The sequence below is a fragment of the Oryx dammah genome, unplaced genomic scaffold (genome assembly GCF_014754425.2).
Source record: "Oryx dammah isolate SB20612 unplaced genomic scaffold, SCBI_Odam_1.1 HiC_scaffold_20, whole genome shotgun sequence".
Taxonomy (NCBI): domain Eukaryota; kingdom Metazoa; phylum Chordata; class Mammalia; order Artiodactyla; family Bovidae; genus Oryx; species Oryx dammah.
Window position 1 is genome coordinate 12357148 of NW_024070204.1, and position 13885 is coordinate 12371032.

Genomic DNA, 13885 nt, shown 5'->3' on the forward strand with positions numbered 1-13885 from the left:
ACAGATTTTATGAAATCACTATCAAAATTCCAATTACATTTTATAAATAAATAGAAAAATTAATGCTAAAATTCTTATGGAACCACAGAAGACTCCCAATAGCCAAAGCAACTTTGAGCAAGAACAAATCAGAATCACTTCCTGTTTCAAAATGTATAACCAACCTACAAAACTTAAAACAGCATGATAAATACAGGCATGTAGATCAATGGGACAGAATAGAGAGCCCAGAAATAAACCCACACATATACAGTCATGGGATTTTCAACAAGGGTGCCAAGAATATTAATACAATAGTGCAGTAAGTCAGACAAAGACAAATATCCTATGTTATCACTTATATGTGGAATCTAAAAAAAAAAAAAATTATACAAATGAACTTATTTACAAAGCAGAAATAGACTTGAACACATAGAAAACCAAACTTATAGTTACCAAAGGGGAAAGGTGATAGGGAAAGAAAAATTAGGAATTTGGCAATAACACATATGCCTGAAGAAGGAAATGGCAACCCACTCCAGCATTCTTGCCTGGAGAATTCCATGGACAGAGGAGCCTGGCAGGCTACAGTCCACGGGTCGCAGAGAGTTTGACATGACTGAGTGACTATCGTTCACTCACTCACTAAACACACTACTACATATAACATAGATAAACAAGGGCCTACTGTATGGCACAAGGAACTACAATCAATATTTTGTAATAACTTACATGTGAAAAGAATCTAAAAAACAATACATACATTTATATACAACTGAGTCATTTTGTTGTACACCTGAAACTAACACAACGTTGTAAGTCAATTATACTTCAATAAAAAATAAAAATTAGAAGTAAACCACAATAAGATATAACCTCATACTTGTTAAGGTATCTATGATCAGGAAAAAAAAAAAAATATATATATATATATATATATAAGCATTTGCCAGGATGTAGAGAAATGAGAACCCTTGTACACCATTGGTGGGGATGTAAATTGATGCAACCACTATGCAAAACAGGAAATTTCTCAAAAAAGTTAAACATAAAACTACCATATGACCCAACAATCCCACTTCTGGTTATATATCCAAAGAAGTGAAAATCAAGATCCTGAACAGACATCTGTGCTTCCATATTCACTGTAGCATTATTTACAATAGCCCAGACATGGAAACAGCTCAAGTGCCATCCGTGGTTGATGGATAAAGAAAATGTGATACTTACATACAATGGAATGTTATTCAGCCTTTTTTTAAAAAAGAGAAGGAAATTCTGCCATGTGCAACACCATGGATGAACCTGGAAGGCATTATGCTGAGTGATGCATAAGCCAGACCACAAGAACAAAAACTACATGATGTCACTCACAAGGAATCTAAGAGAGTCAAATCATTGAAGCAGAGAGTAGGCTGGGGGCTGCCAGGGGAGGGAAGTGGGGATGTGTTAGACAAAAGGCACAAAGTTTCACTATACAAAATGACTGAGTTCTACAGATCCCCTGTGTGCCACTGTGCCTAGAGTTAACCATACTGTACTGCATACAGTTAGGATCTTGCTAAGAGGACAGATCTTACGTTAAGTGTTCTTATCCCAAAATAATCATTTCATCTTCATCATTTAAGGGAGCAGCACTCAGAGAGAATGGGAGAAAGAGGGTGTTGGGTGGGAAGAAAAAGGCCACATTCAAGAATCAAGAAGGCAAAACCAATAAAATATTGTAAAGTTAATCTATGCCAAAACCAATACAGAATTGTAAAGTAAAAATTAAAAATAAATAAATAAATTTAAAAAAAAAATGAATAAATAATTAAAAATTAAAAACAAAAAAAGAACGGAGCAGGAGGAAAGAGTGACCTCAGTTAAGGATGGGAAGGCAGACAGAACCAGTTCTTCCCAGCCTTGAAGGCCACGCTAGAGACTGTGCTTTTTTCCTAAGGGCAGTGGAAGGTTTTAATTAGAAACCAGTGTGATCAGGTTTATGTTTTCATCACTGTTCTGCAATGTGAGATGGATGAAAGACAGGTAAGAGAGGAGGAGAGATCATTAGAAAGCTATTCGAGTTTTCCAGGTGAGCTACAATGATAGCTTGGCCCAGGACGCCACTGAAAGGGAACGAGTTAGCTGGATTCCACCGTATTTAGCAGATAAAGTTGGCATAACTTAGTGATGGAGCAGACTTGAGAAGTGAAGAAAGGTGTTAAACACAAAGAGCTCTCAGACTGTGGAGTTTCATGGACAACTGTGCCACTCCCTGAGAGAGATTGACCTGAAGAGGCTCAGTTCAGTTTTGGACATTTTGGGTTTAAGCAGCCTGGGAAACATCAAGAAGACTGTCAAGCAGGCAGTTGAGTGCACAGATTTCAAGCCAGAGGACACAGGATTCCAGAGATTAAAAAAAAAAAAAAATTGATGGGGCCTATTACACGGGAGGCTGTGAATGAGCTTGCCAGGGAAGAGAGCTGGAGGGAAGAAATGAGTCTGCCTTGCCCTCCAATATGCCTGGCTCCATAAATGGCTTGTGAAGCTCAATAAACATGTTCTGAATAAATGAACAAATAGGTGATGCCTGAAAGTCAGGACACTTGCTAGGAGCTGAGGACATAGAAACAAAAAGTTTCCCTGCCCTCCATGGAATTTTGGCTTAGGTTGATGCAAAGAGATTTAAAAGAATGGGGCGGATTGTGAGAAATCAACAAAGGAAGCACCTATGTCTTGCAACAGAAGGGATAACTGAAAATAAAGACTTGCTAGGAAGGGCTCATAATTTAAATGACATCATCCTAATTATAGTACATTATGGTGTTTGTCACCTGAAATTGTTATTTTTATCATTAGTAATAATACCTTACATGATAGTCTACAAAGCACTTGCATACCAATTATCATATTTCACAGTATACTTGAATGTAGCTCTTAAAAACTGAGGTTTTGTGCTCTGCATTTATATCTTACTTCAAAGAATTTTACAGTTTTATCCTTAGTTGTATTGACATTTAAATAGGATTTAAAATTTTTTAATCGTGGGCAGTTTCTCAAATCTTATAAGAGGGAACACTGTACATCAGTATTTCAAACATATTAAAATAGTCTATGTTTAAAAGACACAGATCAGAAAACCGTTACTATTGAGAGTAGAGTGCTAAGAATAAAATGTCAGTAGTAAAAGAATCCACCTGCAATGCAAAAGACTCGGGTTCGATCTCTGGGTTGGGAAGCTCCCCTGGAGAAGGAAATGGCACCCCACTCCAGTATTCTTGCCTGGGAAATCCATGGACAGAGGAGCCTGGTGGGCTACAGTCCAGGAGGTCACAAAAGAGTTGGACAAGACTTAGCCACTAAACCATCACCACTACTGTACATATACTATACATATATATTGGCTATAGCTATTGGCTTCCTGCACCTCTGATAATTCCTTCAGCCCCACTGTCCCCAGTTTTCCATGTATAGTGAGTGGGAGACAGTGAATCAGTCATTCTCCCACTGGGAACCGCAGAGCTAGGGAGGGAGGTATGGTCGAAGCAGGTGACAGGGCCAAGAAAGGATGAGGCTTCAGAATCCTTCCTCCCCCCTGCTTCTCATTGTTTTATCTATTAGGGCTACGTGCCATGTTTTACTAGAAAATAAGCCTCTTCTTAATTATTATGAAAGCATAATAATCAGGCAAAAAGTCTGAAAACGACTGCCCTGAATCAGGGTTCTCCTGAAGTCTTGATACAATAGGTCAGAGGTGAGGCTTAACTATCTCCATCTTTTAAAATAGCTGCAGACACTTTCTCACCAAAAGCTGAAAAAACCATAAACTGAAGAAATGCTCTCTAACATCTCCTATACAACTTTCACGTTCAATTGCATTTACAGAATAAGAGAAGCATTCATGTTCCACAGGATGGAGGATTAGACAGAAGCAGAAGCAGCAAGGGCTCCAATCATGAAAGTCTCTGTTGAACAATCCTTTTTCAGGCCCAGAAACCATCAGAGGATGGAGGATAACGTTTTCCTCTTTGATTTCCAGCCCTGCAGCCACAAGAAGGAATTACCTGGCTTAAACTACTCTGAGGTTGACCAACCCACTTAAAAAAGAACACAAATGCTATTAGAGAGATTAAAACCTCAATGTCCTCCTGTGATGTCCCAGGACCTGCCTGGGGACCAACTGAGACAAAGCTTTAAACCACGCTGAAAACACTAGAATCACCGTAAATTAACCCAAGGGGTTTCAGACTGAAGATGTCATTCGCTGATAACCACTCTCTGGGGGAAAAAAATTAGCTGCCAAATGAGAAAGAGTAAAGTCTTGCAAAAATCCTCAAACCCTGGACAAAACATTTGGCTCAATCCAGTGGATGGCACAGAATATAAATACACACACACACTATAAACCAAAAATTCTGATATAGAAAATCTCCCCCATACTAACCAGCAACTAAGGCATCCTTGGGCCATCGGCTGAACCAGTCAATAGTGCACCCTGAAATAAGGGCAGGAAACTTCAGAGCTCGATTTCGAAATTTCTCCCCCATCGGTGAAAAGCAGAGAACAACGTGAAGGTTCTGTCGGACCCGGCTCATGAAGTAGTCATACAGGTTTTCATTCGTAGGAGGGCGCCTAGGATACTCTTTTCTCATGACTGATATGAGATCACTATTAATTTCATCAATTTCATCATGAGCAAAGAGGTTGGAGACCTTCGAGAAAAGTGCAGACATCAAATTCAATACAGCCATATAAAAACAAATCAGAATTTACAGTCCGATATGTACAATGTATTTTCTTCATTTGTGTCCTTAAACTCATGTTTAGAAAATCAACCAAAGTCCTCACAATAAGATAGACCACATTTTAATACACATAAATTGTTCTGTTTTAAAGTCACAGGCCTTTTTTTAATTTAAATTTATTTATTTTAATTGGAGGCTAATTACTTTACAATATTGTATTGGTTCAAGGGAGAGAATGGACATATCAAAAATCCAACCAGCTTTCCTTACAACCTTCTGTTTTTCCATCTCTCTCTCCATTAACATCTTCAACATTTTGATTGGGAGTTTCATTCCTCAAAAACCCAACAGAAAAAGCCATTCTTCAAACCGATCGCCTAATACCAAAAACAGTACTGATTCAGTACTTTAACACAGAGAAATACAGAATGAAATCCTCCTAACTCTGGAGGGATTCTGAAGAGGTGAAACACGTATGTGGTACATATCCACAATGGAATGTTACTCAACCATAAAAGGAACGAAACTGAGTCATTTGCAAAGATGTGGATGGACCTCGAGTCTGTCATACAGAGTGAAGTCAGAAAGAGAAAAACAAATATCATATATTAACACAAATATGTGGAATCTAGGAAAATGGTGCAGATGAACCTATTCGCAGGACGGGAATAGAGACACAGACATGAAAAGAATGGACTTGCTGATACAGGGATGCAAGGGGAGGCTGGAATGAACTGGGAGATCGGGATTGACATATATACACTACTTTGTATAAAATAGCGAGTTAGTGGGAACCTGCCGTATAGCCCAGGGAGCTCGGGTCAGTGCTCTGTGATGACCTAGAGAGGTGAGATTGGGATACTGTGGGAGGGGGGTCCAAGCGGGAGGGCATATACATACAGTTGATTCACTTCGCTGTATAACAGAAACCAATGCAACACTGCAAAGCAATTATACTCCAATTAAGAAAAGAATAAGCTCCTACCTCACCCGATGATAAAACATTATTCATATATTCCAAAAATGACTCATCTTTAATTTCATTGTCTGTGAAAATAAAGGTGATGCCTTTGCCTTGCTGACCAGCTGTTCTATACAATGTCTTCAGGTCTTCCATCAGATTTGATGTGTTGTAGGATCTAGAAAGAGTATCATTGTGCCATTAGCTAAAATATGTTCTTGGGAAGGAAAGATCCTTGTGACAATGCTTTATGCCATTTGGTTAACCAAAAAATGCTCATATTATGCCATCAGGTAGATTCTTTGTTGTATGCAACTGTTACTGGTTCACTGTATTTACTTGAAAAAATGAAAATAATTTTTAAAACTCCACATTTTATAAAACATAATATTACACACAAAAAAAATCTAGAGTGAAAAACCAACCTGAAACAAAACTGTGATTTTTAGCACAACTAAATGCCATCAAAATGAGTATACACATGTCTCATTTTGAAAATATTTGTTGGTAAAGATAATGAAAAAGCCAAGCAGGAATATTTACTAAGCACCCATCTGCAATTGATATTTTAGAAGCTACCTCATAAACTGAATTAAACTAAACTAAAGAATTTCAAGTCTTCATTATATGGCATGAGGGAGACACCCTGTTATAAATGGGGCCCTCCTAATCCCCCAACACAACTATTTTCATTGTGTCTTTGTATCTTACATGAAAGAATTTTCTGAGCAATCGGTGCACTGCAGTAGAATCTTTGGAAACATTATTAAATATCCCACTCTAACTCTTCTCTCATGTCTAAAACAATCCTTTAGTGAAAGTCAACCTGCAATCATGAAGTGTGAGAGAGGTCTCAATGTAGAGGAGCCCATGACTGCCAAAAGGGAAAATTAAGATATTCTTATCCTGGAGACTCTGATTCAGTAAATTAGCATCTGAAGTTTTTGTCATTAGATAAACTCAGAATTTAAGGCACAAGAGCCAATGGCCTTCTGATTTTTAAAAAGCTACAAAATATTTAACTTCTATGCTCTGTGCTTTTTTAACATTTAACACGTAAACTCTGGAACCAGAAGCACCACTTACCATGCAGCAAAATTTTATTTATTTTTAACTGGAGGATCCTTGTTTTACAATATTGTGTTGGTTTCTGCCAACTTGAACCAGTCATAGGTATACATATATCCCCTCCCTCTTGAACCTCTCTCCCACCTCCTACCCCATCCCACCCCTCATGCAGCTAAGTTGTTACAGAGTACCAGGTTGAGCTCACTGTGTCAAACAGCAAATCCCCACTGGCTATCTATTTCACATATGGTAATGTAGTCACAAAGAGTCAGACACGACTGAGCGACTGAACTGAATGTGTATATTTCAGCACTCCTCTCTCAATTCATTCCCCGCTTTCCTTTCCCCACTGTGTCCATAAGTCTGCTCTCTGTCTGCATCTCCACTGCTGCCCTGAAAATAGATTCATCAGTACCATTTTTCTAGATTCCATATATATGCATTAATATACAATATTTGTTTTTCTCTTTCTTACTTCACTCTATATAACAGGCTCTGGGTTCATCCACCTCACTAGAACTGACTCAAATCTGTTCCTTTTTATGACTGAGTAACATTCTGTTATGTATATGTACCACAACTTCTTTATTCATTCATTTGTCCACGGACATCTAGGTTGCATCCATGTCCTGGCTACTGAAAATAGTGCTCATGCAGCAATATTTCATGAAGACTTCTAGATAAATAAGATCTGAAAGGTGAGAAAAAATGTTCGAAGACAGTCCCCTGAGGAAAAAAGAAAGAAAGAGGCGGAGGGAGCAAGGGAGGAAATGGAAGGGAGAGAGAGAAAAAAAAGAGAGATACATAGGGAGAACAGAAGAAAGTATCTTCTTGAGATATGGGGAAAACTTTCAGCCCAGTCTCCTAGATCTCAAGGACACCACTGCTGCAAATAACATGACCTGATTCATCTAACAAATAGCTGTGCTTCCAAAGGAGAGTCTGTTAATTGCCTGAGCCTTGACCACATGGCTATGTAAAGGCTGATGCAGTAGGATGGTCTCTGGAAGGTTTTGAGAAGCCAGAGAAGGCCCTGACCATCCTCTTTCTCAGTACAGGAGGATCCCCAGCACAACACGCAGAGGAACTAATTTATCGCAGAGAGAGGAGCCGAAAGGTATTTTTTCTGAGCCAGCAGTGTCATCAGTCATGGCAGACCAGAAACCAGAAGCACTGTGGTCAATTCCCAGGCTTATCTGGGTTTTCATGCAAATCATAGCCTTTCTGAGCCTCAGCTATAAAATATTCTGCCAACCCACAAAGCCACAAAGTTCTTTCGAAGATCATATTAGCGTGTGCCTGTAAAAGTACTTTGAAAACTGTAAATTTTATACAAAACATGAGAACAGAAATCTGAGTTCAATCCCTTTTCTGAACAGGTTATCTTTCATCTAATGTTGCTTCTATCCACAAACCAGAAGAATTATACACAATGTAACTAAAATTATTTCTCTCTGTTTTAGTACTTGGGAAAAAAAACATTTTAGCTTGATTCTCCAAGCAGAATTCAGTAATTTAGACCAAATAAAAGGTGTGACAACAACAACCTGAGTATCTGGCTCTCCAAACCCAGTGTTTAATCATTTCTAACCTTTGTCGCAGCAAGTAGCGATGAGCCTCCATCTCAGAGATCACAGTACCAAACCAACATTTAGTCAACACCCGACAGCCAAGACTCCCACCTAGAAATTAACTTCTAATAATTTTCTGCCCAAATAAACTTTCCAAACGGGCCTCTTGCTTCTCACCTCATCTTGGTTCATCCTGAAGCTCTGTTCGGCCTCTCTTTATCTTCCATCTTCACTTCCGAATTGTCCCTGCACTACACACACGTATCTGAGGACAACTCTTCTGGGGGTCCCTACTTTGATGAGTAGCAGCACAAACTATCCAGTTTCCCAAGCTAGAACCAAGATGCACCAATTTCAAAACTGCCAGTTTCTTGAGGATCTCTTGAATCTGCCCTCTATACTTCACTCTCACTGCTTCCACTCTGGACACCACCATCTCTTGCCTAGATCTCTGAGTTAGCCTTCTAACCTTTCAGTTTCATTCCTTCTGTCCATCTTCTCCACGTGCAAATCTGACACACCTCCCCTAGTGGAGACTCACGAATGGTTTCCCAGTGCTACGATGAAGTGAAAGAGGCTCAGTCGTGTCCAACTCTTTGTGACCTGATGGACTATACAGTCCATGGAATCCTCCAGGCCAGAATACTGGAGTGGGTAGCCAGTTCCCTTCTCCAGGGCAATCTTCCCAACCCAGGCACTGATGGCAACCCACTCCAGTACTCTTGCCTAGAAAATTCCATGGATGGAAGAGCCTGGTGGGCTACAGTCCATGGGGTCACAAAGAGTCAGACACGACTGAGCAACTTCACTCACTCACTCACTCCTGATTCTTTACCATCTGAGCCACTAGGATGAAGTCCAAATTCCTTAACACCTCCAAAGACTTGCATTTTTCTTCCTTTCCCACTTTCCACCTTAAGTTATATACCAGCCATATGTAACAGCTTCCAGGGTCTCAAATGTAACTTTACATGTGCTGATCCTTTTGCCTGGAACATTCTCTACTGTTCCTCTTCTCTGAGATAATTCTTACTCATTCAGATCTCAGTTGAAACATCTCTTTCTCCAGGAAGCATTTTTGACCATCCCCTAAAGTAGCTTAGCAGTCCTTCCCTCACATTTCAGTAGACTCTAGTCTGCACTTATTTCCTTAATGGAGATAAAACCTACGTATCACATCTTACTGAATGAGTTGCTCAGTTGTCCCTGTTTAACTGCTATAAACTCCGTGATGACACAGCTCAGGCTTACCTTGCTTATCGTGTACCCCAGCAATGAGCCAGTGCCTGACATATAGTTGGTGTTCAATGAATACTTTTAAACACATGAATAACCAAATCAACAAACTTTTAATCTATTTACCCAGTTTACCAACAGTTTACTATTCTTGAAATCTAAATTAACATTTTTTGCCTGCATGCTCAGTTGCTTAAGTCGTGTCCGACCATTTGTGACCCAATGGACTATAGGGGGTCACAAAGAGTCAGGCCCCTCTGTCCATGGAATTTTCCAGGCAAGAATACTGGAGTGGGTTGCTATCTTCTCCTCCAGGGTATCTTCCTGACCCAGGGATCAGACCTGTATATCTCGCATCTCTTGAATTGGCAGGCAGATTCTTTACTGCTGAGCCATGTGGAAGCCCTAAATTAACATTTAGAATGGATGAATTTCTTCTAAAATGCACTAAAGGAATATACATAATACTCATATCAAACATAACATGAAAACCAAGAGGCATCTGTTGATGAAATGAGAGGCTGAAATGTTTCTAAAGCAAATTATTCATGTGAAATTTTCATGGTCTATGACAGAGGTTGAACGAAAACAATAATAAGTCAACATTCAAGAAAGAAAACTATTATGGTTCCTTTACATTAAGATAAATGCATTCTTAACTCCAAGTGGCTTCTAAGAACCATTTATCAAAATCCATTTCAGGTTAATTAAAGTGAAGGCGTGTTACCTTGTCAGAGTGATCTGGAAGGAAGTGTAGCCGGCGATGAATGAAGCCAACCTTGTTAAGCTCTGTTTCCCTGATCCGCCCACCCCAACCAGGAGGGCATTTCCCCGGGGAGTACGAATGACACGTGAGATCTAGAATATAGAAAAGAAAAAGTACACCTCATTTAATGTGCGGTATTCCACTTTTTTCCTATTTATTCAATACAGGCATACCTAGGAGATACTGCAGATTCAAGTCCACACAACCATAATAAAGCAAATACTGCAATAAAGCAAGTTACACATATTTTTTTATTTCCCAATACAAATTAAAGTTATGTTTACACTGTACCATTAACTGTGCAATAGCATTATGCCTAAAAAACCTGCACATACCATAAGTGAAGTCACTCAGTCATGTCAGACTCTTTGCAACCCCATGGACTGTAGCCTATCAGGTTCCTCCATTGATGGGATTTTCCAGGCAAGAGTGCTGGAGTGGATTGCCATTTCCTTCTCCAGGGGATCTTCTCGACCCAGGAATTGAACCCAGGTCTCCTGCATTGCAGGCAGACGCTTTACCCTCTGAACCACCAGGGAAGCCCCTGGAAGCACACACCATAATTGAAATATATTTTATTGCTAAAAAATGTTAACCATCATCTGAGCCTTCAGTGAATGATCATCTTTTTGCTGGTAGAAGGTTTGAAATATTATGAGAATTACCAAAACTTGACACAGTGAAATGAAGTGAGTCCATGCTGCAGGAAAAATGACACCAACAGATTTGCTTGGCAAAGGGTGACCACAAACCTTCAATTGTAAAAACTGCACTATCTGCTAAGTGCATTAAAGTGATGGGCAATAAAATGAAATATGCCTGTCTAAGCATTTTAGAAGATGTAGGTGTCTTAGGATCAGAATAGAAAGATACACTGGTTGGACAAACGAACACATTTCTGAAATAGAACAGTGGAAAGTAGGAAGGTACACCTTTTAGGAAACTCGGAGGAGAGCAGTACAGAACAGCAGGCAGAGCCCAGACTGTGTCTTGCTCTGGGTTTTCAAGGAAAGAAATAAAGGGGACTTTGAGGTTTCCTTTTAGTTTGCCAATCTGATTTAGGAGGACAGGAAAGAGAACAGAAAATTTCTAAACAATGTGCATCCTTGGAATACACAACACACAATTAATTAGAATATCCCCCACATTTGAAAACTAATGTAGTTTAAATTGAAGGCAAAATTTCCCCAAATATGGTATAAATGATGGAATTTGAAAGGAATAAACGTAAACACTCATATTATTTGGCAAAGACAGTGATACCTAAGGTAGCTAAGTGATTATGGGTAGACCAGAAGTCCACTCTCTGCCAATCAGTAGTTTCTCATCATCCAAGTCACTTCTTTGGTTTTATTATTATTCAGTGAATTACTTTCACCATCAGGTCTCCAGCCCCACCTAGAGGGGATTACTGTCGAATTCTCCCGGATGCATTTTTCACTCCCTGTGATGACGACCTCTCCCTCCTAACTGCAGTTTGAGCCTGCAGTATTGCTGTATTATCAGCTTTTTCTAAACTAATGATCAAGAATTATATGGGAGCTAAGAAGGGGACCTCACTTTCACTTCTCTAGAAGGGGTCACTTCTCTGTTACTGTTGGAAGTTTTCTGGCATAGCCTGACCTTTCTGCATTCTGATAGGGTTTTGTTAGACATCCTTTTCTGGATCCCCTCCACTGGCAAGCTTTATACTCGATTCCTGTTGGGACTACTCTTGCTTTTTGATTATCCTCCCAATTTAGTGTGAGCCCGATGGAATGAAGACCATGTTCCCATCGTGGACCTGAGAACCTAGTTCCACCAGATCTAGCGGAACCTTGCTCTTCCAGCCTCCTACTCCTCTTCTCCCTGTGATTCCCTCTCAAGTTGTCACAGGCAGAGGAGGAGCAGTGCGGGCAAGAATTCCTGGCATCTCCCCTGTGTCTATTCATATTCTTTCCCTGGTGTTACTTCAAGAGGCAGAGATAAAGCAGGTAAGAAGTTACTGCAACCACCCAGAATCTTCTATGTCTTTTCTTGGTTAACTTTTCCAAAATACATGACTTTTTCAATAACCGTTTCCTTTACTTGATGCTGGTGAATATATTAAGGGTTTAAATAATTATTATTCAGTAGGTATTGGAAACTCTCATCCCAATAACTTTTCCTGCAACTGGGCTTAGGTCTGAAACTAAAGATTTCCATTCCCATCTTCTAGCACTATGTGCGTACTTGCTCAGTGGCTCAGTCGTGTCCGACTCTTTGCAACCCCATGGACTGTAGCCTACCAGGCCCCTCTGTCCATGGAATTTTCCAGGCAAGAATACTGGAGCTGGTTTTCATCTCTTACTCCAGGGGATCTTCCCAACCCAGGGATCGAATGCATGATGCCTACGTCTCCTCCACTGGCAGGTGGGCTCTCCATCACTGCATGCCACCTGGGAAGCCCCTTCTAGCATATGAGAAGCCCTTAAAACACATTTGACAAGTGAACATATACATGAACAAACAAATGGAATACTTTAAAGGTAATCTCAAAATCCAGTTGAAAACAGAAATTATAAGAGAAAACACAGTGAAGTGAGAACTTCAAATGGGGCTATCTTGTCTTACTATCTTAGACTGTGAGATAGAGATATTCATTTTTTAATTTCCGTAGCAAATATTTTAAAACTTACGAATGCCCATCCTGCCTTGCAGGTGCTCATTCTCTAGTAGAGGAGATAAACCTATTAATAGAAACACGCAATAAAGCACTGTGATGAATGCTGGGGTGGGCAGGAATGATACAAACGGGAGGGAAAAAAATGCAAAGGAAACAACACTGCTTGAGAAGGCATCTTAGATGTGGAGCTGGGAATTTGCTCAAGATCTTGAACGATAATTAGAAGTTTATCATGCAAAGAAGGTGACACACTGGGCAGGAATTGGGCTAAATTTTAAGAAGAAGGAATGGGATACACAAAGTCTCAGAATCAGCAAAATGCCTGAGGGATCCTCATCAGGGTGAGAACTTCCATACGAGCTATGGAAATATTGGAAGACAGGATGTTTAGGGCCATACTGGGGACTTGGTTCAACTCTCAACCTATTTATCAAGCACCACAAGGGCGCCTGTCTCAGTAGTACTCCATCCTGTGAATACTGAAGGGAATAAATTGGGTATCCACCCGCATAGAGCTTACCATCTGGTAGAAAAGTCAAATATAAGCAGATGAATTCTACACAACGAAACACCTGCTGGGAAGGTAGCACTGATAAGATCCTCTGGAATCAGGCAATTGATTTCTCTGAATTACACCCTAAATCAAACACCACCCACAAGGGATATGACAAACCATACACACCACGAATTGAACTTTAATCAAAGAGGCAAAAGACATTTTGCAGAAATATTCTTGGTTTCAAACGAAAACCATCATTTTAATAAAGAAAGGAACTAAGAAACACACTTGGTTTCAGACCACATCCCGTTTTGCTGCAGTTTTCATCTTCAATCCTGTCTCTTGGCTTCTATCATGCTTTATAGCTAAGTTACATATTTCAAGGCTCACCCTCACATAACACAGTTTGGATATAACGGTACACAGAAAACGAG

General features: G+C 39.8%; 1 protein-coding gene across 1 annotated transcript in view; it reads right to left on the bottom strand.

Moving 5' to 3' along the window:
- The window catches only part of DNAH5 (dynein axonemal heavy chain 5), a 265487-nt gene that overhangs the window by 95708 nt on the left and 155894 nt on the right, over positions 1 to 13885 (bottom strand). The window contains exons 53-55 of the mRNA XM_040262501.1: positions 10270 to 10400; positions 5692 to 5845; positions 4406 to 4673 (exon numbers count right to left, since the gene is read on the bottom strand). Coding sequence (XP_040118435.1) covers positions 4406 to 4673; positions 5692 to 5845; positions 10270 to 10400 — 553 coding nt within the window. The remainder of the gene's footprint in view (positions 1 to 4405; positions 4674 to 5691; positions 5846 to 10269; positions 10401 to 13885) is intronic.